At 44.3% G+C, this 27402-nt stretch overlaps 1 protein-coding gene across 31 annotated transcripts in view; it reads right to left on the bottom strand.

Annotated features, from left to right (window-relative positions):
- Positions 1-27402, bottom strand: part of ANK3 (ankyrin 3) — a 1906984-nt gene that overhangs the window by 452096 nt on the left and 1427486 nt on the right. For all 31 annotated transcript variants that reach the window (XM_085608804.1, XM_085608807.1, XM_085608799.1 and 28 more), the window contains one exon: positions 3752-3850. In XM_085608804.1, coding sequence (XP_085464930.1) covers positions 3752-3850 — 99 coding nt within the window. The remainder of the gene's footprint in view (positions 1-3751; positions 3851-27402) is intronic.

Below are 27402 nucleotides of genomic sequence, written 5' to 3'. Positions count from 1 at the left end.
TCACGGATGGGCTGGACGGGGACTGGAATTGTTTGCATATGTTGTGCGCACTCGTTGCGACTTGTCTGCCTTCATTTAAAATTGTTGTGACACGTTATCTTCACACGACCGCTTTTGGGTGTAGTGGGTTCTCAGTGTGTGGAGGCGTAGCTGGCCGGTGGTTTCGGGCGCTCCGAGGTTACGTGGGCTCCTCCCCACTTTCTTCTTTGTTTTCTTATTTTCTTACTCTATTCCTACTTTCTCTCTTGTCTATATTTCGGGTTCATTGGGCGACAGGCACTATGCTGGGGGGGGGGCAGGCCGTAGCCTCCGCATTGGTGTAGGGTGGGGGGGTAATTTACTGTTTCTTTTTAGTTCTATGGGCCCTTTTTCTTCTATGTCTCTGCGCTATACTTGTTTCGATTCGGGGTCCGGGTGTGGGGTGGATTGAGTGGGGGCGGCTTTGGAGGGGTGCGTATTTACTCATGTGACTATCCTGTTATATAACTGCATCGCCTCACTGTCTGAGATTTTCTATGGCCGTTTTAATGATGCTGCTGCTCTCCCGTGTGGTGAAGCCATCTTGCGGACTCGAATCTCCTTGGTTCTATCCTCTACTGACTTTTTCCTCGATAAAATTATTTTGAAAACCTTAAAATTAACCTTCACTTCTCCTTCCCCTGGTGTCAAGGATCTCTCCAGTGTATAACTCCTGAATCGTTGCTAATCTTGACCATTGATGCACAGGGGATGTAATGTTTGTCTCAGTGCTTAACCGTATTGTGGCCGGCCTGATGGTTGTAGGCCCGTATTTGTTCTTTTAATATGCACAAATAAAGGTTTTTCAAAAAAAAAAAAAAAAAAAAAAAATATAAAGGTAAAATCTGCAGAGAAATAATGAGAAAAACTGCTTCCAATTGCACTGACTGTATTTGCGCCCTACCGGATTTTTTTTGTAGAAAGCAGGCTAATTTAAATAAGTAGGGATTCTGCTTGTGTCATGCACATTTCAAAGCAATCCTCTAGGTCTCTGTTCTTCATCGGAGTTTAAGTTTTTAGATTTATATAGCGCGGTTTATCACCAGTGAGGGTATCTAGGCATGGGGAGATTAATGGCCTGATTCAAAGTTTGGCAGGGTGGAAACGGACCGCCACGCCAGCGACCTGCTCCTACACCGCCGAACCAGTGTGCGCACCACCTGCCAGATTATGAGTTTCCTCATGTCTGGCAGCCTTTTTTTGGTGGTACTACGACAGTGGCTCTGAAAATGAGCACCGCAATGGGAAAGCCAAAAACAGTTCCTGCGCGGCATGGACTCAAAAGTCCATACCATGCAGGAACTGGGGTGCATGCACACAGGGGGCACGCTTCCCCATGCACATGGGCAACAGGGATCCCTGGAGGGCCCCTTTGTTTCAGGACTGCCAGCTTTTTTCTGGAGTAAAGACCTCCATGACACCTCTGGCGGTCCTGAAACTCGTAATATGCATGGCGGTGCTGCAGCAGCATATTGCTGAGCTCCTGATCACCCCGCCACCGCCAGGGAACAGTGGTTCCGGCATTGCAATCGCGGTCTGACAGCCAAAGTTGTAACTGGGCGGTCAGACCACAGGTGCAGCGGTGGCTGGACTACCACCGCCACACAAGTCTGGTGGTCCTCGGTCCGCCAGACTGGTAATGAATCCCTCACTGGTTTGCCCAGAATCACAGGATGTTGTGCCGACGTCGAGACTTGAAGCCGGATTCCCAGCTCCAGAGATGGCAGCTCTGGCCGCAGCACGATACCCTCTCCATGACAGGAGTGTAGCGTCCATTTGTGCAGCAGGTGCACTGGCATTAGGCCACAGAGGCATGAGGGGCTCACTGAACCTTGATTGCTGTTTTTACCCAGTTCAAACAGTGCCCATGAGGCCCATGTCATTCCTTGCTCTAAGGCCCATGATACACTGACTATGCCACTGGTTCCCCACACTTACATGTCTTGCCAGTCTGTACGGTTTGCTCGTATGGCCGTAAGACCATGCCCTAGAAACACTGCCACAAGCCAACTTTGAGCGTTTTTATCCATAACAGCACGCTTTGGCTCTCAGGTGCCAAGAGACGCCTTGGGGGGTGGGAGCGCAATAAAAAATGATATTATTCATTCATAAAGAAATTAGTGATTTTCAAATTCAGTCATTGTAGAAACAAGCCAGCCTCCGCTGGGTGACAAAGCAAGTTCAACTGGGCCTGTTCCCTGCAATCAATTACCATGCAGGCGCCCACTGCTCATCCTAACCTGCAACATACATGAACTGGCATTAGTTTACCAATAACTAGCACCCTTGTGAAGGCCTGTGGTTCTAACATCCTTTGTTCACATCCGTCACTTTGACCCCGTTTCCTTTGCCTCAGTCATTCCACCTTCTTGTTTGATAACTTCACAGGCATTCACTCTGCCCGAAAATTCCAAAATATCTAAAATTTTCCAAAAATTGTAAAAAAATGTCCAGAATTTACAGGGAATCAAGAAATCTCTATTTTTCACAGGAATATCTGTGCCACCGATTTGTATTTTTTTAGTTAACGATTGTTTCCCATAAATAAAAGTGGTAAATAAGCCCAAGAAATGCACTCTCAGGAGCCATGACATACCTGCGGTCAGGATGATCTCTCTACGGGAATAGCCTGATCCGCCTCAAACCTCCCACTGAATGTACTTTGCAGCTGCAATCTTTTGCTTTTACAATTGAATCCTTAATTATGTATTTAGGTTTGATTTCTTGTCGACTGGAGGAACAGAGCATGAGCAAATGTAATATTTAACAGACATTAAAAAACATAAGCCTGGGTAATCACATATAGGAGTAGATCGTGCATTACTAACTGTTGCCAACAGACTAAGGGCCTGATTACGAGTTTGGCGGACAGGTTACTCCATTACAAACGTGATGGATATCCCATCCGACGTATTACGAGAACCATTAAATCCAATGGAACATAATGAAACTCGTAATAGGGTGGACAGGATATCCATCACGTTTGGGATGGAGTAACCAGTTCGCCAAACTCGTAATCATGCCCTTAGCCTTCAACGGAAAAGAGGTTCCAACTGGTCATAGCAAAGATGTAGCTTTTTGACTGGATATTGTCATCAGGTTCCCTGAAGCAAACATCTAGAGGTGAGGGAACATTAGCTTCAGCAGCGGAAGTGGATACTGCAGTAAATCCGCCTGACAAGACCCCGCTACAGTGCTGACACTTCAACCTCTTAGAGATCAGCTGTGCTGCAGGAAGGTGGTCTGAAGCTTTTTCAAGGGGAACTTCAGAGCCATAATCACTAGCAGAGCGGGAGAGTCCCAGGGAAAACTGATTGGCTCCAATGAAGTCCTGTGCCGGAGAGGACCGTAGTAGTTTAGGGAGAGCTAACCATTCTTTTCCTCCAATGTCATTCTTCAGATACAGAACCCAAGTGGTAACTGGTGACTACGCAATCAAGCACATCCAAGTATTAATTTTGTATTTATTCTGGAGCTTTGTTTACTGCATCTTCGTCTCTCAGGAAAAAAGCAGGTGATGTCACACACAGAGTCACCGTACATGGTAACTCAAGGCTGGATATTCATAATGAAATAGCGGAGACAGCCCACCAGCAAATGGAAGACCACTGCAGTGCCAAGAGAGAACATGGAAGATCTTAGAACCCAGACACAACGTATGGGAACATTTCTATCTTATTAATCATGGACGTACATGAATGCATTTGAAATTGGATATTTTGCTAAAACATACCTTCGTCTGTGCATCAATGACAGCTCCTTGATTTACAAGAACCTCTGCCACATTCACTTTGTCCTCTTGTGCTGCCAAATGTAGCGGAGAGAGGCCACTCTGCAAATCAAGAAGAACAAATACTAATGTTAGAATGAACAACGTTTCACTGATGCGTAAACTCAAGACAATGCTATATTTAAAAAAATCAGGAAACCTTAACTTTTGCATGCAACAGAAATACATTACACTATTCATTTTATTAGAGTCCACATTAGATGCAAATATTCTGACCCTCAGCTCTTTTAAGCACATGGCACAGAAGTGGTTGGAAAATTACATCTTAGATGGACTTCCCCTGCTATGAGACTTGATTGTTTGTCTTCCCTGGGGTATTCAATTTAACCGGTGAGTTCTTACATTGTTAATCATGGACCTCAGAGATTGTTCCAGTGGGTGTCCTCCAATAATGCAGGTCCATAGTTTTGAGGGATGATCCAGTATTTTAGGCTTTTTAATGTGGTATTATATATAATTCTTGGTGCAGGAGACAGTCGGTACAGTTTTCTACTAACAACTTAAATGTATGAGCTGTTTCTAGTCCAACCACTACTCTTGCAGTCATGTTGTTGTGGATCTTCTGTAACCTGCCTATATGTCCTGCACAATTTCACACAAGTCCATAAACAGCCCCTTAAAGTAGCCCCATTTAACCATCCAGCCACCCCCAGTCAAATTTGAGAGTTGATGTCTTGTTGACGCTCCACCTTGCCACACCAGCATGGTGATCGGCCAGGGGGCATGCCAGACCAATTCACAGCCTCCTTGATTATGATCTGAAGATCCTCAAACTCTAGGAAACCTCCCTTGATGCTGCCAGTGGTCTCTTGATTGATCTCTTTACCCTACGTTGCCTCAACACCTTAGCATCTTATCCTTTATTTAGCAACAACAAACAGCTGCCTTGGTCATCGCCCTAATACTTCAAAATCAAATCTATACTGAACTTCTAATTACCCAAAATAGTACTACCTAAAGATATTAAAATATTGATTTATGACCATGCTATCCTGTTTTCTAAATGACATGTCTCTATCTGGATACTCTCAATTTGCACAAGGAGATACTCTTCAGATGGCCATACGCATAGTATGCTTAAGCCACCCTCATGCAATCCTACATAGCTCTAGTTGTGCAGCACAACCATTCCTTGATTTACTTCGGGCATCATAAAATACACTGAAGAGACAACACTGCCTCAAAAACTCTGGAAACCCATTCAAGCAAGATGAAGCTCAAAAGGTTAAACCTTTTTAGCATATTTTAATTTGTATACACCTAACATTACTGATACGTAAAGAAAACTTGGCATTCGCAGAGACGACAACAACAGCTGGTGTAGAAGCTAGCTCCTGATGCAAGACTAAACTGAGAAAAAAATAGGGAATTTCAAATGTCAGGTGACAAACTGTACTAAAACAGAAATCAGAATTGGCAAAAGCAACAGGTCTGGCCTAGGAAGCAACTGGTCTGGCCTAGGAAAGCTGATGTAATGTTTATTTTTTTTCCCAAGCATATGCAAGAATAAGAAAAACAAAATCGAAAAGAATACATTCAGCCACCTAAATGTGTTTGCCGTATGCTTGCATGAATCATTTTAAATAAAATAACATCCATTAGGCTCAATTGTAATAGAACAATGAAGGTGTTTTGTAAAACAAAAAAGCAGGTGCAACTACAATAGGTACAGATACCTTTTTTCAGTTTCAATATACACCATAGGAACATATAATTGTTACTGTCACAAAAAAGACACTATAGGCTTTCCATTGCTGTAACCTGAAAGCATTGCCTGAACAAAAAAATATGCCTAAACGTGGAGGAGCAAAAACATGTGCTATGTAAACAGAAAACAACATTTTTGACTTTACCAGCTATTTATTATGTAAATTCTTAAACTGTAGTGGCTCCAGAGTCTCAACTCAGAACATCTTAGTTTCTAATTGTTTCCTTGGAGTTATTGTGGATCACCATTTTGTTAACCACTTTCAAGTACAAATGACTGACTGTTGTATAGTATGGAGCTGTTATTCTTCTAAATAGGATAGAATAAGTAGTAGGCCTGCATGGCTGAAGCCAGACAAAAGTAAGTCAAGGCTATGAGGCTGATTATGATGTTGGGCGGATCGCCACTGACAGGCCGTCAGTAGCGGTCCATCCTACATCTGAGGCTACAGTCCGACCCCTGCATAATGATGCTGTCTATCAGAGCACAGCGGGCGGAAGAACCGACCAACACCTCCGACAGGCTCAAGGAGGCAGTCGGATCGTAATCCCCACAATGGGGGCGGTGTCTGAGGAGGAACCGCTGTAGGGATTCAGATATCCCTTTTCCCTCTGCCTTTACATGACCGTCTGACCACCATGTAAAGGCAGACAGAATGGGACTTTGGGGGCCCCCTAGCAGGACCCCCACCTCCGTGGGCCTCCACTATGGGCCCGGGGGGGGAAATGTGGTGCCCCCCTAACATCCATGCACTATGTGCCAGGCACCACATGGTGCATGTCACACTGTATATGGATGTTTGAAAACGGTCTTTTCCACTGCAGCTTGTGCTGTGGCCCTTTTCTAAGGCTGCAGCCCAAGCTGCAATGGAAAAGAGCAGTTTCTGACAACCTGCAAGGCGGTCTCATTGTAATCTGGCAGGGGGGACCCCCGACATATAGGGTCGGATACCTGCCCGAAGGCGATGGTGGGCGGATGCTCGTCCGACCACCATCGTAATGAGGCCCTATGTGTCCTAGCATCCTTGCATGCATGCAATCATTAAAAAGAGCCTCCCCTTTACAACAAACATCTTTTTGTCCTATGGAACTTCCTTGCTTAATATAATGGATTACCCACAGACCCCACCAATTCCTGCATCAATGAAGCCCAGAATGTACCAAATCAATTCTCTTGTACTGAACTGTCTTAAACAAGCCTACACGAACCTGGGCATTATAAAACTGCAATGGCCCAACACCTTTGAATTGTCTCTTTTTAAAACTGTTGCACATTTAAGGGTACGGACAGAGCAGCTTTATCTGCCTCATCCCCTACAAAAGTGACTCTTTGGCTTTGTGATGGCACCGGAATTTAACAGGGGTGACTGGGGGTACTGGCTACTGATTTTTGATGCATCTTATATCACTTCCCTAGCATCTGAGCTGAGGATGCGTAGGGTGATTGACTGATGTGTTTTCCTATCTTGATGAAACACGTAGAATCTCATCATAAGGGTCTACACGTCTATTGTTATCCCAGTGATATCAAAATCTTAAAATAGCAGATTGAAAACCTGAGAAGACCATAACTACCTGGTACTCTCTGAGATTGTAGTTATCCTGGGCTAAGGGTTCTACACTGTTTGACACATAATCACTCACTTTTTCACCCTTCATGAACTGTGCCGTCAGAACTTCATGTCATGCATTGCACACCCTGTACAAAGGGATATAATGCTTAATACAGAACTAAAGAGCAACAACATACAATATGGTTTTGTGTTGTGCGTGTGTTGAATCTACCACCATCTTTCCTTAAATTTAATGACTGAAATTGTGTTTGAATGAATCCTGGGGAGCCGTTGTTTAGGTATATACCTATTTAAGGAACAAGTCACAACTCTTTAAATCCAGGTCTTTTTCACATGCTTTTTTGGTTAAAAGGTCTGACAATGAGGCTTCACTTAGAGATCACTCACCTACAGTGCTAGTTACTTTCCTTTGGAATATTCAGTAACATCTTCCAATCCACTTCTGACCACACCGATTTTGATTAACTTCAAAATTACTTCTTCGCCAATACCTTGTAATTACTCCCCCTACTACAGCCATCGGTGCTCCTCCTTGCCTTTTTGACATCATGCTATATCATTCTAAAGTGTCTGCCTCCATATTGCCCTATACGCAGAGTCAGTGTTAAGAAACTAACCTTAGACGCACCAATCTACTTGGTCACCACTTGATCCAGCTCAGTTCCTAAGCCAACAACTAACGGTCCAAGCCTGGACACATCATTGCTTGTTGCATGGTGTGGACTTGCAGAAATGTCACAAAATAACCTTTTGTCAAGGGAGAATTAGACATTTGTCTTGATAGTGACCAACTAGGGGACATTTTCCCTGATTTATTAGGCAAAACATCAAATGGATTATTTAGCAGATCGTTGTAAAAGACCAGTACAATCGATCAGGTGTTCCGGTTCCTGATGGTGCACTGGTAGGTGATAACTTTGGGGAGTGGTTGCCTTTATGTCATATTTGTGGAACTTTGTTCCGCATTTGATTTAGTCTGCAGGCCAACCCTGTGGTGGGTGCTACAAGAGCTAGGGGTACCCAGCGACCTAAAAGATATTACTGTGAGGCTGCACATGAACAACTTTGTGCAGGTGAGGAACGACCAGGCCGGCGAGCTGACTGAGCCATTCCCTTTTAGCAGGGGGGTAAGGCAGGGTTGTGTACTCTCCCAACATTTTTTCTCTCTACATAAAAGGTATTATAGATTTCCTGGGGCAGAATGCCAATAACGCTCCTAGATTGGCAAACATGAGGATTCCTGCCCTCATGTTTGCCGACAATGCCCTTTTATGGTCTAAATCTACCATGGGTCTGCAAAAGCTTCTGGACTGTTTTGAGCACTTTTGTATGGTTCGGAGCCTTGAAATTAATGTAGGCAAGATGAAGTACATGCCCTTAAACCAAGGGCACTCGACTAGGGCTAATCCAGTCCTAGCAGGGACTCCCCTAGAGAGAGTTCACACTTTCAGGTATCTGTGCATCACATTAACTGAACATATGGGGTGGCAGGCACATGTTATCCAGTGAAAGTTAAAGTTAGAGCAAGTTGCGGGGGTATATCAAAGATGGTACATAGCTTGCAATTTCGACCTACTCACCCGGTCCTACAAGTACATAAACTGCAAGCCCTGGGACAGCATCCTATGGCACAGAGCTGTGGGGCCATTTGGATGCATCCATGCTAGACTTAGTGGAAAACAGGTTCTTTCAACAGCTGGTAGGTGTTACAATAAACACTCCCCTGCTCCCCCTTGGACTTGATCTCTGGTTGAGAGCACTGTCAGATAAAATTGGTCTTAGCCCCATTCTGTATTGGAGGAAAATCTGGGTTACCGCAGAGCTCCATCAGTTGAAATACTTAGTCTTGCCGGTTCCCACAAATTACCTTGGGTCAAGTACATAGAAACATCCCGGGAGAAATTGGGCTCGTAACTTTGTGGAGTGCTCCTGATGAGATATGTTAGATATCTAAGAACACCTTTAAAACAGTCTATTGGCAGCATAAAGATCTTATATTAAATTCCCAGTAAAAACGAGGCTCTATGACTGACACATTTCTCATATTCATAGATATTTACAGCAGAGAAGATTTCCTGGATGAGATCGAACTTCTCCTGGCCATGCGTTAGTTCTTGCAACTATGCTATGGGACCCTACCCCTTCATTCTTTCATAACCATGGGGTCAAAGTCACTAGGTCTGATGTCTGGGGATGCCCAGCCTGGGGTGCCCCCAAGGAGACCCTTAGAACTTGGTTCTGTTCTTCTGTCTGGCTTATGAGATCAGTAGGCAATGTTGGATATTTCAGCTGTGTCAAAACTTGGGCACTAGAGAGTATAAAGTTGCCCTAAGCATTCTTAGAACCGATCTCAGCAAGCAACTGATCTTTGCACTCACCTGTTACTTGATGGCCATGTGGAGAGCTGGGGCAAAGTTTTGCACCTTATCTGACAAGCAACCTACTGCAGATGTAGTGATGTGATATGTTGTGCAAATTCATGTTCAGACCCTAGATTTTAATACCTGATTGCCTCTCCCTACCCACCCTTTCTCTTTTCCTGCACTTTGACCATCAATTGTATTCTCCTTAACCAATGACATATGCTGTATACAAGCCTAGCATGACTATAAATTGTAACATAATGAGCTGGATTTTATCTGTATTTTGTTTACTTTTTTAAACTTATCTGTTTTATACTGTTTTATGTGCTGTTATGGCTTCTGCGCCGAAATAAAGATTTGACTGACCGAAAAGGCCAGGAGAAGTCTCTTACAGACACCGAAATAAAAATTCAGAAACTTAAAAAATCAGTTTGATATTGACTAGTAAAAAAAAGTGAGGCATCCCAAAACATAAGCTTTTGTGCTGTCATTAGATGATAAGTTCTTATTGCAGTTAGAAGTTTTTTTATTCATTTTTTCACATTTTGATATTGTTAGCACAGTAGAGAGGAATTATTTATGCACACACTACATAGTATAAAGATTACCCAATTACTCATGAAATATTAATTAATTTGGTAATGTTGCATAGTAGTTTGCGTGCTTGATTTGGTTCCTTCCTGTAGTTGTGACTATGTCGACAAAGGTGTGGGGACTAAGGAGGGTAATTAATCCACCCATGCCTATTTACTACGATGACTGGAAATGGCACTGTTTTGTTTCACACTTTCATTCGAAATAAACCGGTTAAGTGAGCCACAGACTGCAAAAGGGTACTAAAGACTTAAACAACCTTTCCTAAAATAAAAAAGTGAGTTATTGGAGAGGGAAGCAAGGCTGAGAGAGGAGCGGGTGTGGCAACAAGTTGTCAAGGAAGGAGAGTGATAGCAGCAGACAGTCTATGGCGGGAGAGGTGAACTATAGATGTGGCAGTGCAGAAGATACAAAGAGTGGGATGCCCAGAGAAAGTTATGAAGAAACCTGCATCAGACGTGAAAGAACAGAGATCACAGAATGACAGAATGAGCAGAAGTTGAAGAGATGGTGAGCAGAGCAGCACAATATGGCAACAGCTCTAGCCCAAAAAACTGATGATAGCAAGTGAAGAACTAAATGGACCACAACACAGATGTCGTAGCCATAAGCTGTGTCATTTGGCTAGGGGTGGGCAATAAGTTCCGGTCCGCCGGCAGAGTTTGTAGGGTTTTGCCCGAGTTCTGGCACAACTCCGCCAACCGCCGCATGGCAGAAGTTTTTTTTGCATACGGCTCGCCAAAATCGCCACAAATCGTTCCTTTATTCATGGTTATAATAAAGGGTTTAAATCGTTCCTTTATTCAGGGTTATAACCATGAATAAAGGAATGTATTGTGGACAGACAGCACACATGTTGGCACTCACAGCAAGCATCTTTACTACTGCGTGAATGGCAGAAACTTGGAGTGACTTTCAAAGTGGGGAAAAGTTATTAGAAGTTCTAGCAGAGGTGTCTTTTCGAGTTGTGTGTGAACTTAGGAAGGGACATTAAGTTAGAAGTCCATGATGGGAGAGCAGGTATGAGGAGGCACTAAAAGGTTATTAGGCTATAGGCTCCAGAGGACATGCTCCACATAAGACCGAGTTGCAAAGTTGTGTTTGTGAACCTGCTTGATAATCGTCTGCAGATGCAACTCTTGTTGAGGCACTCACCATTCCTTCTGCAATATAAATATTGAAGGGTTAAAGAAATATTCTAAATTCAAGAACAGCTGGAAGCAAAGACAACAGGTCTGCAAAAAGCTAAGTATTTCTCTGATTGCACACTGCAAAGTAATGAAAGCTAAGACTTGAAACAAAGACTTTTCAAGCACAGCACTAGAGCTCGGGAAAGACCACATTCAACCTAATCCTGTTTAACTTTGAATAATCAAACACCTTAAATCCTTCCATTGCAGTTCCTATCTCTGAGAATAATCATATTGTCCTATCCTTTTTCTGAACTATTACCTTTGTTTCCGTGCCGTATTGCCTCAGGCCAAGGCTTGTTGTGAAGTCTTCCATACTTGTCAGACAGTAATGCACTACATTGCCCCTTGAGGTAAGCTGCTCGATTGAGATAGTTCAAATAAAGGAAACCGTGAGAACAGATGCAGTCAATCTTTACATAGAACAGAGACCCCATAGGGCACTAACTGATAGACATTTATATAATATGTGGGTTCATTTCCCAGACCTTGACAGAAATTCTGTTCAAATTAATTATTTAAGGAGCCATTTAAACAAGATATTGCTGCAAATGCAATGGAGCAACAGGGTGACTATAAAGCTCCATGTCGCAGGGGCACTATGTTATAAGTTCTTGACTTTCTATGTGAATTGTACTTCATAAAAAACTTTCAAATACACTAAACCATTAACTCCCAGAATGTATGACTTTATTAAATCAAAACTCATAACATTAAACTTGATGCTGATGCTACAGAGAAGTGGAGGCATATCTCTCTGTAAACGTGGCTGCAACCTGAGCATCTATTTTGATCCATTTTAAAACATTGATTGCTATGTTTTTTCACAAAACAAAGACAAATGATACTTTGCAAGGAGAGCCTTTAAGCTTAAGCTTTTCAACATTGATAATTTCCTGCGACAGGCGCAGATAAGAGCAGGGGTGGGGCGGTGTTGGCGATCCCCCGCGACGGCCCCAGGTAGGAGACTTCGCCCCACCCCCCTTGCTACGCCACTGTTTCTTTGACACTTTTAGATGGTTGCCACTGAATGGCTTCTTCAAAATCATCGTGAATGATTCACGAAAAAAATAGCAAATTTGAACCCTTCGATTTATGTCTACAAGTGGGTGCATATTGGCTGCTTTGTTGAACTCACAAACATTGTAACATGTAAGCCTGGAACGCTGTGTCACAGGGCTCAAATTATCCCTCAAAGATGAGGCTTATGTATGCGAAAACTGGACTGGGGTGCTTGTGTTTCTGCCTTCAGGTTACCTGGCCTAGCAGTTAAGGCTGGACAGTTCCCTATTTGGACAAGACTGTTTCTATATGGCGGGTCTAGGTCTTGAGTGACATCATGGGTGAAACAACGATGGACTGTAATGGGCGCCAAGTGGTTGAGTTTAATTCCAGCCTTCTGTGCATCACTTTATTTGTTGCTCCTGATGGTCTATAAGTGAAATGCATATGCCTATATGGGAGATTTGTGCTCTCTGTGCCACAGGGCTCAAGCTATACCTCACGAACAAAGTGCTGTTAGGCGCAACTTGGTCTGGGGTGGCTTGTATTGCCATTTGGAAGGGGCCTGGCCTGGCATTTTGGGATGGCCATTTATTGTTCGAGCAGGATGAAGAGTGGCATACTGGGCAATAAACGATGGATTAGAATACAGCCCAAGCGATCAACAGTGGCTGAGATTAATTAAAGCATTCTTCCATTAAAATGTTATTTGTCATTGAATGCTGCAGCTGGCGCAGGTCTCCAGGCATATGTCTGGGACTTTTATGTGACTGTTCCCAGGCATTCCTAGTCCCACTAAATGGAATTATCCACAGGGGGGCAGTCCTCAAAGGGACAATCCAGCCCCCACTGCAAATGCAAACTTTGCCTTTTTTAATCCTCTGCAGGGACAATATTTTTCCACTGGAGCAACTCTTCTTCTACACGTCAACTACATATAGGGGAGATCCGTTACCCCATTCCCTATCAAAGGGGAGTTAATCCATTTGGAAATCTGTTGGCTGGCAGTTTAGGGATGCCTGTAAATGTACACTTGTGGTCATTTACAAATGTCCAAGGCAAACAAAGCCTTGGAAAGCCACTAATACCCTTCGAGTGGAATTTAGGAGGGAGTATTTATGCACATTCGAAAAAGGTTTTCAACTCGCCAGGAATCACTCTATGCATTGGTTTCAGATTCAAAATGGGAATTTGGTTGTAAACTTATCTTTATGACTAAATTTACCACTGTGAGCAGCACCCATTATGTTTAGAGTATACAAAAATATGAATTAAGAACATAAATGCAAAGCCAGGTGTTTAGCATCTACGTGTATCCAATGTACACCTACACAAGTCTGTTTTTGTTCCACATCTACTCAGAATGAAGGAACAATGCATCGTGACTGCTATGAAAATACGTGGGAGTCGAATTAAGCTCCTTGCACTCTTCTTTTTGTCATGTTTGGAATATGCTCTGGAATGTGTGCCGGAAGGCGTTGGTCTAAAAATCCACAAATACTGCACAAGCAAAGGACCTAACGTTGAGCAGCTCATGAGGTAAAACAAACTTTTAACACAATCTATCCCTGAAGGATATCAACTTGAAATATTTCCAAATAACAATGGCCCCTGATTAACCTTAAGAGCACTGTTTACCATTTTACCCGATGGTTTGTGGTCAGTGCGATTATTTTGGCTCTGCTATTGTGACTGAAACACAATCTTCTTCTGACTGCGTTACTACTTCCAAGTCCACGTACGATGTTGGTGGTAGTGGGTATCATGTGTGGGTGCAGTGAGGGTTAAAAGCAGGGCGCTATCACCCATGGTTATAAGGGCTGTACGCAGTTGCAATGGGTATCACGTTGGACAGCGGGCCGGGCACAGGGGGAACTGTTCACAATAGCCGGGCAAATCCAGATCCCAGTTATCAACTGACTGCTACTGCCAGGGGCGACGCCACCCCAGACCAAACCACTCCGATGATGACAGCACACACCTGCCTGACACGCATCCACAGAATGGACATTGCGGCACCCCTGTACTCCCCTCTCCTGCCACTCGTGGGGTTTCCCAAGGGTCGGGCACACTACCCAGAGCGGATACTCCACACATGGACTGAACATTCATTGACGGACGTAGGCACACTATACCTCAACGGACAGCTACAGACCTTCAAGACACTCATAGAAGAATTTGACCTTCCTAGAGGAGAATTTCTCTTATATAGGCAGCTTATGGAAGACTGCCGCAAATTGTGGCATACAATAGATACCGACCCTCCCACGCACCCGGTAATTCACGGATTACTGTAGATGGGCCCCAGGCGCCACTTAGTCAATTGGATATATAAAGCCATACGGACCCTTAAGCAACCCACCCTTGCACCCCTCCGGGAGAAATGGGAAACTGACTTTCGTAGGCCGCTTCATGATAAGGAATGGGCTCGCGCCTTAGAATTCCCCAAAAAAGTGTCCCGTAACTATTGCTTTAAAAACACACAGCTGCACATTCTGCACCGGGCATACCTTACTCCCAAAAAACTACAGAAGTACTTCCCCGATGGCTCCTTCACCTGTCCCAGATGTCCAGAGCCCAATGCCTCATTCCAGCACATGCTATGGGATTGACCAACGCTCCACAACTACTGGGACACAGTTCACACCACTCTCAGGACAGTCACGAGAATCCCAGACCTACACACATGGGAGGCTAGCACTCTTGGAGTCTGCAAACGCCACAAAAACATGAAAGTGGAAATGCGCTTTGCTTCCTTGGTCCTCCTACTGGCTAAACGATACATAACCATGCATTGGAAAGCACTGGAAGGTCGCCCTCTGCCGGCATGGGTGGGAGCAGTCAAGAAGTGGTGCACAGCAGAAGAGGAAGTGCTCCGTACAGAGGAGGTTAAGGGAACCCGTAAGCATCCGATCTCTATGCCATGGGCCATGATACTCCATTCCTTTATACAGGAAACACTGACGGCGCTGGGGTCTCCAACTACTAGTTCTCCTAGGGCACACACGACCCCTGCGGCAACTCAGGGTAACTCTCAGAGGGGCCAGATGCCCGGCGAGTTACAACGGGCAAACGCGAGCGGGCCATAGCTACACTACCACATATGTGACTCCGACATTCCCCCCCTCACCTGCGCCTGCCTAACTAGCCACCATATCATACTGCAACAATCAAGCGGCTACCACCAAAGGGAGCAATAGAAGACACAGTGTACCCCAGTTCTACCTCCTGGGTTTGTTTAAGTTCATATTACTAGTGGCACAAAACAACCCTTACGACATACTGCTAACAGAGAGAGTAAGCATCACATCCATACACACAACGTAGACTGCCTTACACGAATGCTGAAACTGCCTCACCACTTTCTCCTAAAAAATATCACCAATTCTGGGACTGTACGGGAGGCTTTCAACCACGATGTTAATCAGCCTCATGTTAAGGTGTGAAATGTATGTGATATATTTTCTTATGTCACTGTCGCCAATACTGATGGGATGTACTTAATTAAAGAAAATGCCAGTAAAAATGTGTTTTTAAAAAAAAATAATAATGGCTGTACGCAGGGTATGACCTGTAGCCTGGCACTGTGTCTTATTTTATGTGCATTCTATCAGATGCATGCAGGACCATAGACGTCAGTTAGGGGTCGCCACGGGTCGCAACTTCAACCCCTAAGCCACCCATTGCGACCCCTGCCACCTTGCTTGCGACCCTTGCTGTTTGTCAGCCTTGGCAAGCACTTCTGGTGGCAGAAACTCAGCCACAGTGTGAGAAGCGCTTGACTGCACTGCTATGTTGAAGCTCTGCCTACAGAGACATCATAATGACCTGCAAGCTGGCCCTGGGTGGGGGAAAAAACTCATCTCACTCATTGTTATGGTGACCCCAGGCTGACCCACAGTCCTTAATTTGATACATAGTATGTATCTGCTGCAGGCCTGGATCAGGAAACTGAGCGAATGAGTACGAAGAGCGCGCAGCATGGCTGGGCATGATTGGACAGTGACTGACAACACGTGCTGCATCTAGCGGCACGTGTGTGTAAGTGCAAGCACGCACCTGCTGCACCCTACCCTAGCTGGTGCCTGGTATTTGCACCCCCATGTTTTGGACCGCCAACCGGGTACTATGGCCGTCTATCTGGTAGCACGTGTGAAAGCACTTCCAATGATGACTGGACTGGCAAAAATCATTGGCCAGCATTCGCATGACAGTAAAAGCCGCGATGTTGTGGCGCAGCGTCGGAAATGGAATTTAGTCGGACTTGTACCTGCTGCGCGGTTGGGAGTGTCAAAACTCTAGAGTGATTGACTCAAATCAACACAAGGTCAGGGCCGGCCCATGAGTGACTTTTCACTTAATTGTCACTCTCTGACTGAGTCGGATGGTCGGACCCTAGGCGGGCCGCGCAGCTGGTGAGGTCAGGTGAGAGTGAGACGGACTGAGTTGTAACTAGAATCTCGACTGACTCCACTTGTAGGGGTGCCGGTTGTTGTGACTCCTGTGAGCTGCGGGCCCTAGGGAAACCTCTAACAGAAGCAACAAGAAAAGTAAGATAAGATTACATAGCAACGGGTGCTATGTAAAGCACTCTGATACCCGATTTGGGTCAAGTTCGGGCTATATAAAACTCTACAAAATAAAATTAAAATAAATAAAATATATATATATTTTTTTAACTATGGTGATTTATTAATGTACCTGCTGGAGAGTGATGGGAGTTCTGTCTAATGGCAGTTTTTCTTTATCTAAGGTAACGCAGAGGCTTAATATGCCTGCTGCAAAGAGCATATACCATGCATATCAAAGACTAATATTTTATGTGGATAGCTCAGTGGGTTAAATTCGTAATCTAGCACAGTAAGCTACGAACTGCCATGTAAGAGCTGTATGCAAGCTTCATGGTACAGATTAGAAAGTTATTTTTTTCCCAGTCTTTCTATCCTGATGTTGCTAAGAAAGGTTTGTTTGGGTAGTAACACATTTTTAGGTCTCGCCTGACCCAGCGCATGCACTGGTCTGGCGAGACTTATTGAGAGGGCTCCAGAAAGTGCTACCAGGCCAGCCTAGAGCTACAGTGCATGTGCGCGGGCGCGCGCGCCGCGCTTTACCACGATTACTTTCACTTTCGCGGCCGCACGGCATAGCCAATTGGTCTCGTTTGAACTTTGGATGTCGTCTCCTTTTAAAACGTTTAGGTTTATTGTCGGCGGGTCTGCCTTTCAGCCATCCATGCTAACTTCAGGAAACATCATAACGTAAATACTCTTCAATAAAGTTGAAATTCATCATCTGAAATTTGTTTAATCAAAATTCCTACCTAGTCTGGAAACGTAGTAGCAGGATTCTATTAGACAAGTGATTCAGATATATTTTCCAGCTCATGCGAAAACTGAAAATATACACACATACAACGTAAAAGAGCTAACCTTGATTTACCAAAGCTAATTCCTGTATCCTAGCCAGCCTGTGCCCATATTATATACCAATAAAGGCAGTTTATGCAGTAGCCACACTTCCGAATTCATAGAATTGAGCTCTGCACACTCTTACAGAGCAGTGGTCTCACCCCGTACTTTGCCATGGTGTGCCCACCATGCCTGCACACATCAGTTTTAAGGAGGGTGCAAATGTATCCAAGAGTGGGAGTGGTTATCTCTCTCATCCCTCACGTTGGGAAAAAGCCTTTGTTTCCTGCCTCAGAGCAGTGCTATTTGGCTTTGCACCGGGGAAACCAGCCTTGTATTTAGAAAGGAGTCAAGTCCAAAGGCCTCACAAAGCAGCAGTGTCTGACTTTACCCCCAGCACCTCATCCTGGATGGTCGAGACCAGTCCACCTCCTGGGTAATCTATCTTCTCTGCCTCTCTTAAGTAGGGCTCAGACCGACTCATGTTCCAGATTAAGGATATGTGCCAGGTGAAGCAGGCATTCCCTGGTTTACATACGGAGACTGCACATTTAATTTTACAGATATGTCTAATACCCTCCTGGGAAATGGCAGTCTGTGAGGCTTTCTAAACAAACAGCAGAAAGTGCAGAGAGCTTAGGATCCCACAATTACAGTTGTACAGCCTCGCGAATCTTTCATTTTACTTCCTGTCAGAACTGTGTTACCATTATCTTCTCATCATAAAAGGGCATACTCCCCCCCCCCCCCCCACTCCCGAAAAACCAAGAACGTCTTGGAACCGAAAACCAGAGGTACATCCAATATGCGTCAACATTGAAATATAAGGAAATAATAGTCAATGACTGAGGTTCCCGTATAAATCATGAAAAACTCTTTCAATGTGTGACTCGAGATGCAGTTTTCTCTGTGTTTGCTATTATCAAAGGGATTGCCACTTAATCCATATAGTTCACCCAAATCCAAAATCCACTGTACATCTGATGGCAGTTTTGTTTTAAGATCCCCTGACAAACAAAGCCACCTAATCTGTAAATAAATAATTTGTCAAATTCACGACAGGCTCATAATATGCCACCCTGTGTCCTCTTGTGCAGAGAGTGGCAGTGAAATTAAACTACATTTATGGGTACATATAGCCATGGGCTCTACACACTCATTGCGCCCAAGGAATTACTTACATCGAGTAATTGGACAATATTATAAAACTTCGAGGTCTTCACAAATACTGCCAGTTATCCTTTTGGCCTAGCACTATTATTTGTCTTATCAATTCTCAGTACCAAATTAATCCCCACTTTTTCCAGTAGCTATGTTTCCCAGGATGTAGAAATATCATGTTATATTCATGAACACTTGAAAATATGGATGATGAATGTTCCAGTTTCAGGCCAGCTATGAATGAATAAATGAAAGGGCATTTGTATAGTGCACTGTTACTCCGGAGAGTGTCCTGGCGCTCTGCACTTCTATAATTACAACATCGGGGACCAAAGCAGATTTAACCTAAATTAAAAAGCCATGTCTTTAGTTTATTTCTGAACATGGGGATAGCTGGGATGGCCTGAAGTTCAGTTGGCAGTTTATTCCAAGTGGATGGCCCTAAAAAAGAGAAGGATCTGCCTCCGGTCCCTATGAACCACAATTTCACTGCCAGCATATAGTCAAGGGCAGCTGCTGAATCACAGCAGCGCCATAACCCTGCACTCATGGAGTTCCAGCAGCTGCCAGGCAGAAACCACTTTCAGGGGGGATAGTTAGGCCTAAGTAAAGGTTAAACCTGACTCTAGCTAAGAACCGATGAGCCAAGCTCCTGCCTGATCAATCCAAGGCCACAGCATACTTTGTGTATAACCTACCGTCCATATGTTGGTACTCAGGCACACATGTATCTATATTAGCATTACTTTTCCTGTTTGAGGATATCAAGTTTAGTTGTAGCTGGTCATTACTTTTTCCTGCACATGGTTTCTGTGATTTCAGTGCATTTCAATCCAATGTTTTCTGGCACCATAACCGCGAAGGGATCAGAACCAAAATGTACATCCTTCAACAGGGTGGATTCCTATTGGTTAGCCAAGGCTGAGTCACTCTTACATTTGGATCTGTTATGTTATGTTATCTTTAATTTATACAGCGCGCAGCTACTCGAAAGTGTCCCGGCGCTAAACTCGGGAAAAAGAGGAAGAAGAAAGGCAAAACCCATCATACTAAAAAAGCACAGTTTTTAATTTTCTTTTAAAACAGAAGAGGGTCCTGGGTAGCCAGAAGCGCTACAGGCAGGCAATTCCAGGCTAGGCCTGCTTTACGGACAAAGGAGTTCCCACCCAGTCTTTGGCAATTAAACCTAGGGGTCTGGATCAAAAGCTGAGCAGACGAACGCAGCAGCCTCCCTGGTGTGTAAAAGGCAAACCTCTTACTCAGATAACAAGGACCCAGACCATAAAGGGTCCGATGCACAATAGAAAGCATCTTGAATTTCAAACGAGATTCCACTGGGAGCTAGTGCAAAGAGCGCAGATGGGAACGAACGCTAAGCCTAGAACCTAGAGCTGAATTTTGGACCACCTGCAGTTTCTTAACCAAATATCCTGGGCTGCCTACCAAAAGGGCGTTTGCATAATCCAAACGAGATAGAATAAGGGCACGAACCACAGTTTCTTTAGCCTTACCAGGTAGAAAGGGAAGAAACCTCCGCAAGATTTTAAGAATACCAAAACAAACACCAGCCAGCTTCTTCACTTGAGTTGCAAAATTCAAGTTCTCCTCGAACCAGACGCCAAGATTTTTTACTGCGCCTTTACCAATGGTAGGACGAGGGAAATCCAGAGGCCAAAACCTGTCTCTAAACCCAGAAGATGAAGAACCATAGAAGAGAACTTCAGATTTGCCTTCGTTGCATTTCAACTGGGCATTTGCCAACCAATGAAAGACGGACGACAAACAATGTTGCGCCGCCGTAACCGAGTCATCATCCTTATTCCAACAAAATAAGAGCTGAGTATCGTCCGCATAGGCCATCACTCTCGCCCCCAATGACTCCGCGAGATAAACCAGCGGGGTCATATAGATGTTAAATAACAGGGGGCTAAGGGATGAGCCCTGCGGAACACCTGTAGTCATTTGCAGTTGAACGGAGGCGCAAGGGGGAATCCAAACCTGCGGAGACCTACCCTCCAAAAAAGACCGGAGCCACTGAAAGGCAGAACCACCAATGCCTATATCAGATAGACTATCCAGGAGCAGAGAATGGGGCACGGAGTCGAAAGCGGCTGAGAGATCTAACATCATCAAAGCCACTTTCCCGCCGGCATCCAAACAGTCACGGATTGCCTCTGTCACCTCAAGCAGGGATAACTCAGTGCTATGAGAAGCCGGATTGGGCCGGGTGAAGCAAACCAGCGCTCTCTATGAAATTAGTAAGTTGAGTCATGACCACTCTCTCACACACTTTCGCCAAACTAGGCAAGAGTGACCTCACCACCGTGGCACCAACAATCTTCATCGGGAGGTTCGAAAACGTCTCTTGGATGCTAACTATTTTATCCCTGAAAAAATAAGCAAGGGAGTTGCACCAGGTCTCCGAGGACGGTGTCACTACCACTTGGGCAGTAGGCGACAGGAAATTTTGTACAATAGCAAAAATTTCTTTTGAATTGTTATTGGCCCTCTCAATGCGATCAGAGTAGTACATCCCTTTGGCCTCCCCAATGGCCGTATAGTACAATTTTTGTTTGGTTCTAAGGGCACGTTTAGCAATAGCACAGTATCCACTGGCGCGCCAGGCTCTCTCCAGTAATTTGCATTTGTGTTTTAAAATCCTCAGCCCAGGTGTAAACCAAGGCTTAGAGGGGGACTCTCTCCTCAGCTTTTGTTGACATGGGACAGACAGAATCTCGATCGAACTTGAGAGCCAGTCGGCGAACTGGGACACATTTGCTTCCAAGTCCCCCTGAAAGGAAGGGTGAGAGGCTGCCAGAGAGCTCCTAAACCGCCCAGGATCCACTTTCCTAGTAACAGGGGGACGATAACGATTAGCAGAGCGACAAGAGTGTTTAATGTCCCATGAAAAAAATAAAGGAAAATGATCTGACCAAGCAACTGGCCTTGGCTTCACCACTAAAATAGGAAAATTGGAGCAGATAATATCCAAAGTATGTCCGCCCAAGTGGGTGGGATCCATAACCCATTGGGAAAGGTTAGCCAGATTAAGAAAATCCAAAAACACCGCAGAGTCGGTCAGCTCAGAGTGCTCCAGATCTATAATGTGTTTAGGCACCCAATCATTCAACTGAGTATTAGGAGGTTTGTTTGCATTCAGTGAAAATCGGTGTGCAAATTGCAACCACTTTTTTCAAATGAATTCTTTGTACATGTATTTGTACTTTTCATTTGTATTTCTTAACATAAAATGTGTTTTCCTTGGCTTGGAATATATTTAGGCCTTGTCTCACAACTGCACGCCTAGCTGGGGCACCTGAAATTCATGTCTTTATCAATAGGGTTGCTCTGTGTCCTTTCCTTTACTTATGCTTGCAGTTGTTAGCTAAAAAAACAAGCATTGGCATAGCCAATAGGTCTCGCCTTTGGGACCTTATAAGTGTTTAGCCATGCAACAGTTAATATTGTTTCACCAAGGATATTGTGCTGCATAATTACATACTTATAAGGTCCCAAAAGCGAGACCTATTGGCTATGCCAATGCTTGTTATTATTAAAGTCAACCCTAACCACTGTGTTATGTTCTGAATACTGAGTTTGTGCTTCTCTAGACCAAGCACTCTAAATGGTGCCTACCAGTATGGATGACATGTGAATCCTACACCTTATAGTCTCCTTTGCCTTATGTAACATTTTCTATACACTGATATACACTTGTATGATTCATTGTTTCTGTATGTCTGTGTGATGGATTTTCAAAATGTGGAAAGTTTTGCTTTAGGAGCAGTGACTAATGGAGTCATTTTTAAATGTGAACTGTAACATCTGCATTTGTAAAGCAAGCATTTGTGCCTTTGGGCATTCTGGCTGCTAGATAAGATGTTTGTTGCTAGTAAGGTATGTGTTGTAATCTCATAGTGGTATATTTCCCTTTTGTGGTACATTCCGCCTCCCCCTTCCCTTTCCCTTTCCTGCTCCTTTTAAACCTTCCCCCAGAGTTCAAGATAGAATGTTGGGAACAGTGTTTGAGGAGAGTGGATGATCAGAATAAAGGTGCTTGTTCTTTACCTGCTCTGGAGTCTGCTTTCTTTCTTGGACCTCAACACTGGCGACGAGGATGGGAAGATTCACTAAGAGAGTGCATTTGGGCATACCACACCACATCCAACGTTATCACTGGGGTCTCAGCTTTTGTTTTCCTGAGAGGGGGGGAACCCAGCACCAAAATGAACCCCAGGTGGTTGGAGGGCGGGAAAAGAATAATGCCTGATCTAGACCAGAGTAAGAAGAAAATTGATCTACACCAACAAGAATAAAAGAGTTGGTATGACAAAAAACAGGGAGTCAAGGATCACGATTACAAGGCAGATACCCCAGTGGTTGTCAAGAAACCCACTCATGTGCAACCCGGGTCGAGCAAGTACTATGCTCCCCTATGAGTAGAAAAGGCTGGCAAGAACGTTGTTCGCCTGGAAAATGGACAGACGTGGAGTAATGATAGACTCATGGACATTTCCTAGAATTTGTGTCACCTTACTTTGTGTTTCCCCTATATAAGGAGATGTGTTGTAATCTCATAGTGGTATATTTCCCTTTTGTGGTACATTCCACCTCCCCCTTCCCTTTCCTGCTCCTTTTGAACCTTGCCTCAGAGTTCAAGATAGAATGTTGGGAACAGTGTTTGAGGAGAGTGGATGGCCAGAATAAAGGTGCTTGTTCTTTACCTGCTCTGGAGTCTGCTTTCTTTCTTGGACCTCAACAGTATGCTAATGCAGAACAAGAGAACAAGCATATTATTGATCAACACAAGTACTGTACCAGTGATGTGCGTGTTTTTGTAGAAGAAACTAATGTTAGTAAACCTGTAAAGGTTCAATGGCTCCACTGGTTTAGAAGTAAGTGTACCATGTCATGGAAAAGAAGGTAGCTTGAAGAAATTGACCTGCATTAAACAGCACTGTTATTTATGTTCCATGACTGAGATTTAATTACATTGTACTTTTAGTTTCTAAAACATATGATAAAGTGAACTTGTTTTGAACATTATAGGCCCATCAACCTTCCCATTTTATAAGTTATTTTATATTGATAATGGCTGATTCCACCTTGACTAGCGAATTTTCCAATGTTGTACACTAATTATTATGCTTTTAATCAATGTTACATTATCTTAATTGTATATTTGAAGATCCTACCTGAAACAATGTATGTAGCTGCGTTTTCAATAGAATTTGCAGTAAGTCTGTTTATAGGGTACTTCTTTTGTATCTGTAGAGATTTTCCAGCCTCTGTATGTGATGTAAGTAACCAAAACTTAGATATCGCCAAAGATCATGCAATGTTGCCTACTTTAATTTCATGGGGCCCAAAGGTCATGTGATGTCACTTCCTATGATGTCTTTAGGTCGAATACCTTGCGATGCCACTTTAGATGACATCATCGGGGTGGGTGAAAGGGTAGTGTGAAGTCACTTCCATTGATGTCACCAGGTCAAAATTAATGTGATGTCACTTCCTATGGCATCTGGCGGGGGTCACATGGCATGTGATGCCACTTCCGCTGGCATTTTGATAAATCGACATCCATGTGCAGGGCCTGTATCAAACCACATTCAACTCTTTCTTTGACCAATTAGTAGCTTCCTTGTTTTGTGTTTCTTTTGCGCGTCTTTCGAGCATCTCTTTTAAGCCATTTTGTTTAAGGCCTTATCAAATTTGCAAGTTTCCAAAACTCAAGACGGTGGAGCCCTTTCTCAAACACAAAATTTCAGGAGATGTGCGCTGCAACATTTCAATGGAAAGTGTACCTGAACCCTAACTACAGACTAGCTATCACAGACTCTCTCTTCAGCGGAGATATATTTATATCCTCATTGAAAAAAACAAAGGTTACAGGGATGTTATAGTTAGGAATAGAATAAACATAAAGTTAGAAATTCCTTGAAAAAAACAAAGATTGCAGGGACGTTATAGTTCGGCTCAAATTTCACTTGTACAAAACCATTGAAAGTCAGCAGTTATAGTTACCTGAGCTAACTATAACGTTTGCCCCCACAATGCACTGCTTATGACCTCACATATTACATCTCTCATGACATCATCAGTGACATCACTGATGAAATCTCAAATGACATCACTGATGACATCATCCAGTGATTGTGAGTGTTTTCTAAAAGTTTCAGAGTGTTAAAAGATATATACTTAGATACTACAAAAGTTAAATGAGAATAATTTGTTTTCTACTAACGAGTGATACCATTTGTAACACATATAATGCAAGCAGCTGTGTGTATCCATGTGTGAGTAGGTGTCTGAGGGGCTCTATGGGTGCATGAGTGGTTGCATGTATGAGTGAGTGGGTGTGTCAGTGGTGTGTGAGTGAGTGGGTGTGAGATTGAGTGGGTGTGAGATTGGCTGTATGGGTGACTGTGTGCTTGTGCCTAGGTTACTCTGCGGTCATCAAGGACATCAGAGGCCCACTGTTTTTCTGCTGCAGATCATAAAATTCATTTACAGTCCTATTAATCAAAAAAACAGGTTAAGACCAGTTCAAACTTCATATACATATGTAGATTGTGATGTTATTCTTGGATATTGCTGCTGCAGCCACAAGTCATTTGTCTTGCATATACCATCATAACACTTTTAGGTTCTCTCCTCAAGGCTCTCACTGGGGTGTTAGATTTGTCATACTGTTATCCTCAATTCTTGAAAATCGAACACGTCTAACATGTATATATCAGGCATTAAAGGAAGACAAAGCTGGTCCCTTGGAGAAGACCACAGGGATGGCCATGGAGAGTGACCCAATTATAGTTGAGCATATATAAATTAGTTTCACAGCGCCCCTTTGTACAATCTAGCTATGGTTTTGAGAGATGCAACTATTGATATTTTAGCCATACTTGAGGACAGGCCGTAGAACATTCTGCAGCTGATAGTCACACTCTTCTTTCTAATAAGTTCTTACTTTGCTAAAAACGGAGAGGAAGCTCAAGAAGGTGGTGTTGCTTTAAGGACAGATGATGAGTTCACCTCATCCATCTACCCTTAAGCAGTGGTGTGCAAAGTTCTACTATCATCAAACTGTTCTTGGTCAGTTGTGTGTATATACAAGCAGCCAGAACCAGTGTCTTCCTCTGAAGTGGACTTTAATGAGAAGTTGATCTCGGTGATGAATGTATTTTTTTTTTTTTTTTTTTTTTTTAAAAACCTTTATTACAATTTCGAAAAGATACAAGTATGGGCCTACAACCAACAGGCCGGCTGCTAAATGCAGTGTAAACCTAGGCACAACTTAACATGCACATCAATGAAGCAGCAAAAGAGTTACTAAAGTGCTAAATATCGCAGTCCGCCACAGCCGCAGTCCCTAAACAAACAGGAAAGGTTTCATATTTTTGAAAAACAGAAAACATCAAACTCACAAGGCAGAGGAGGTTAATGGCAGAAACATGTGCTCCTCGTATCGTATTGATAGGCCTCGGGGGGGCACCCACCTTGGGCGCACCCCCCGGGATCCCGTGGGCCCGTTCCACAGCGAAGAACTTGCTCAGCCCTTTGGGTGCTAGATGAGTCACCACTAGATCCTCCACAAAAAGATCCACAGCAGACTCCTCCGACCGTTCGGGCACGAAGATAATGCGGACGTTGTTCCGTCTGGCCCTGCCTTCGGAGTCCTCAAGGCGACGCTCGGTCAGGTCACTGGCGAGCTGCAACCTCCGCACCGTCGTCTGCAAGGCGGCCACGTCTACCGTTAGGCTCGACGCTGCTCAGGTCAATGAGTCGACCCGGTCATTGGTTTTCGACAGGTCCGCTCTGACCAAGGTGACATCAATCAGCACCGAGTCCAATTTGTTAGCCAGAGTATCCAATTGCTGGTTCACAGTCACCTTCATCTCCTCAATGGCCCCCATGACATCCAACAGGGTCAATTCGGATGATGCGCCCGAGGCCTCCTTGGGCGGCTCAGGCGATTTACGCGATCCACTAGGGGATCCCTTTGGCTGTGCATAGCGGTCCATATTGTTGGCCTGGGAATAAGCTCCCCTCCGGGTAGATTTGGGTTTCAGTTTGTCGCCGTCCACTCTCGTCGTCATCGTCAGCGATCAGCAAGGTCAGCACCCTCCAGCACCCGGAGGAAGGCCAGGAGATCCGGGCCGCCAACTGAAAGAGGCCTGTTTACAGTTCAAGACTAGGCCTTGCACTCCGTACCCTGCGCAGCTCTCCCAATGTCCCACGCATCAGTCTCGGTAGCTCAACTCGAAACCGAAAGTGAAAGCACGGGGTCCGGGGCAGGCCCAGCCTGGCATGCCGCTGTTGTTCAATTCGCAGCCGGGCACTTCACCAACCCGAGTTCGGCACCAAGGCCGGAGAAGGCCGCAAACTTCAGATCGCCAAAAAACACGTTCCCGGAGTCCAATTTCGATTTGGAAAACGAGTGGCACCTTAGCGCAAGATCATAAACAAAAGCCTATCGAAAAAATCAGGATTATAACAGGATAGACGTGGGAGGTTGCGGAGGCCCCCGGGAGCCACAAGCCTACGCGGCCATCTTGGTTGCGCGCTAGGCTCCTCCTCCCTCGGTGATGAATT

This window comes from Triturus cristatus, chromosome 1_2 (assembly GCF_964204655.1).
Source record: "Triturus cristatus chromosome 1_2, aTriCri1.1, whole genome shotgun sequence".
NCBI lineage: Eukaryota > Metazoa > Chordata > Amphibia > Caudata > Salamandridae > Triturus > Triturus cristatus.
This window is presented reverse-complemented; position numbering and strand designations above follow the sequence as displayed.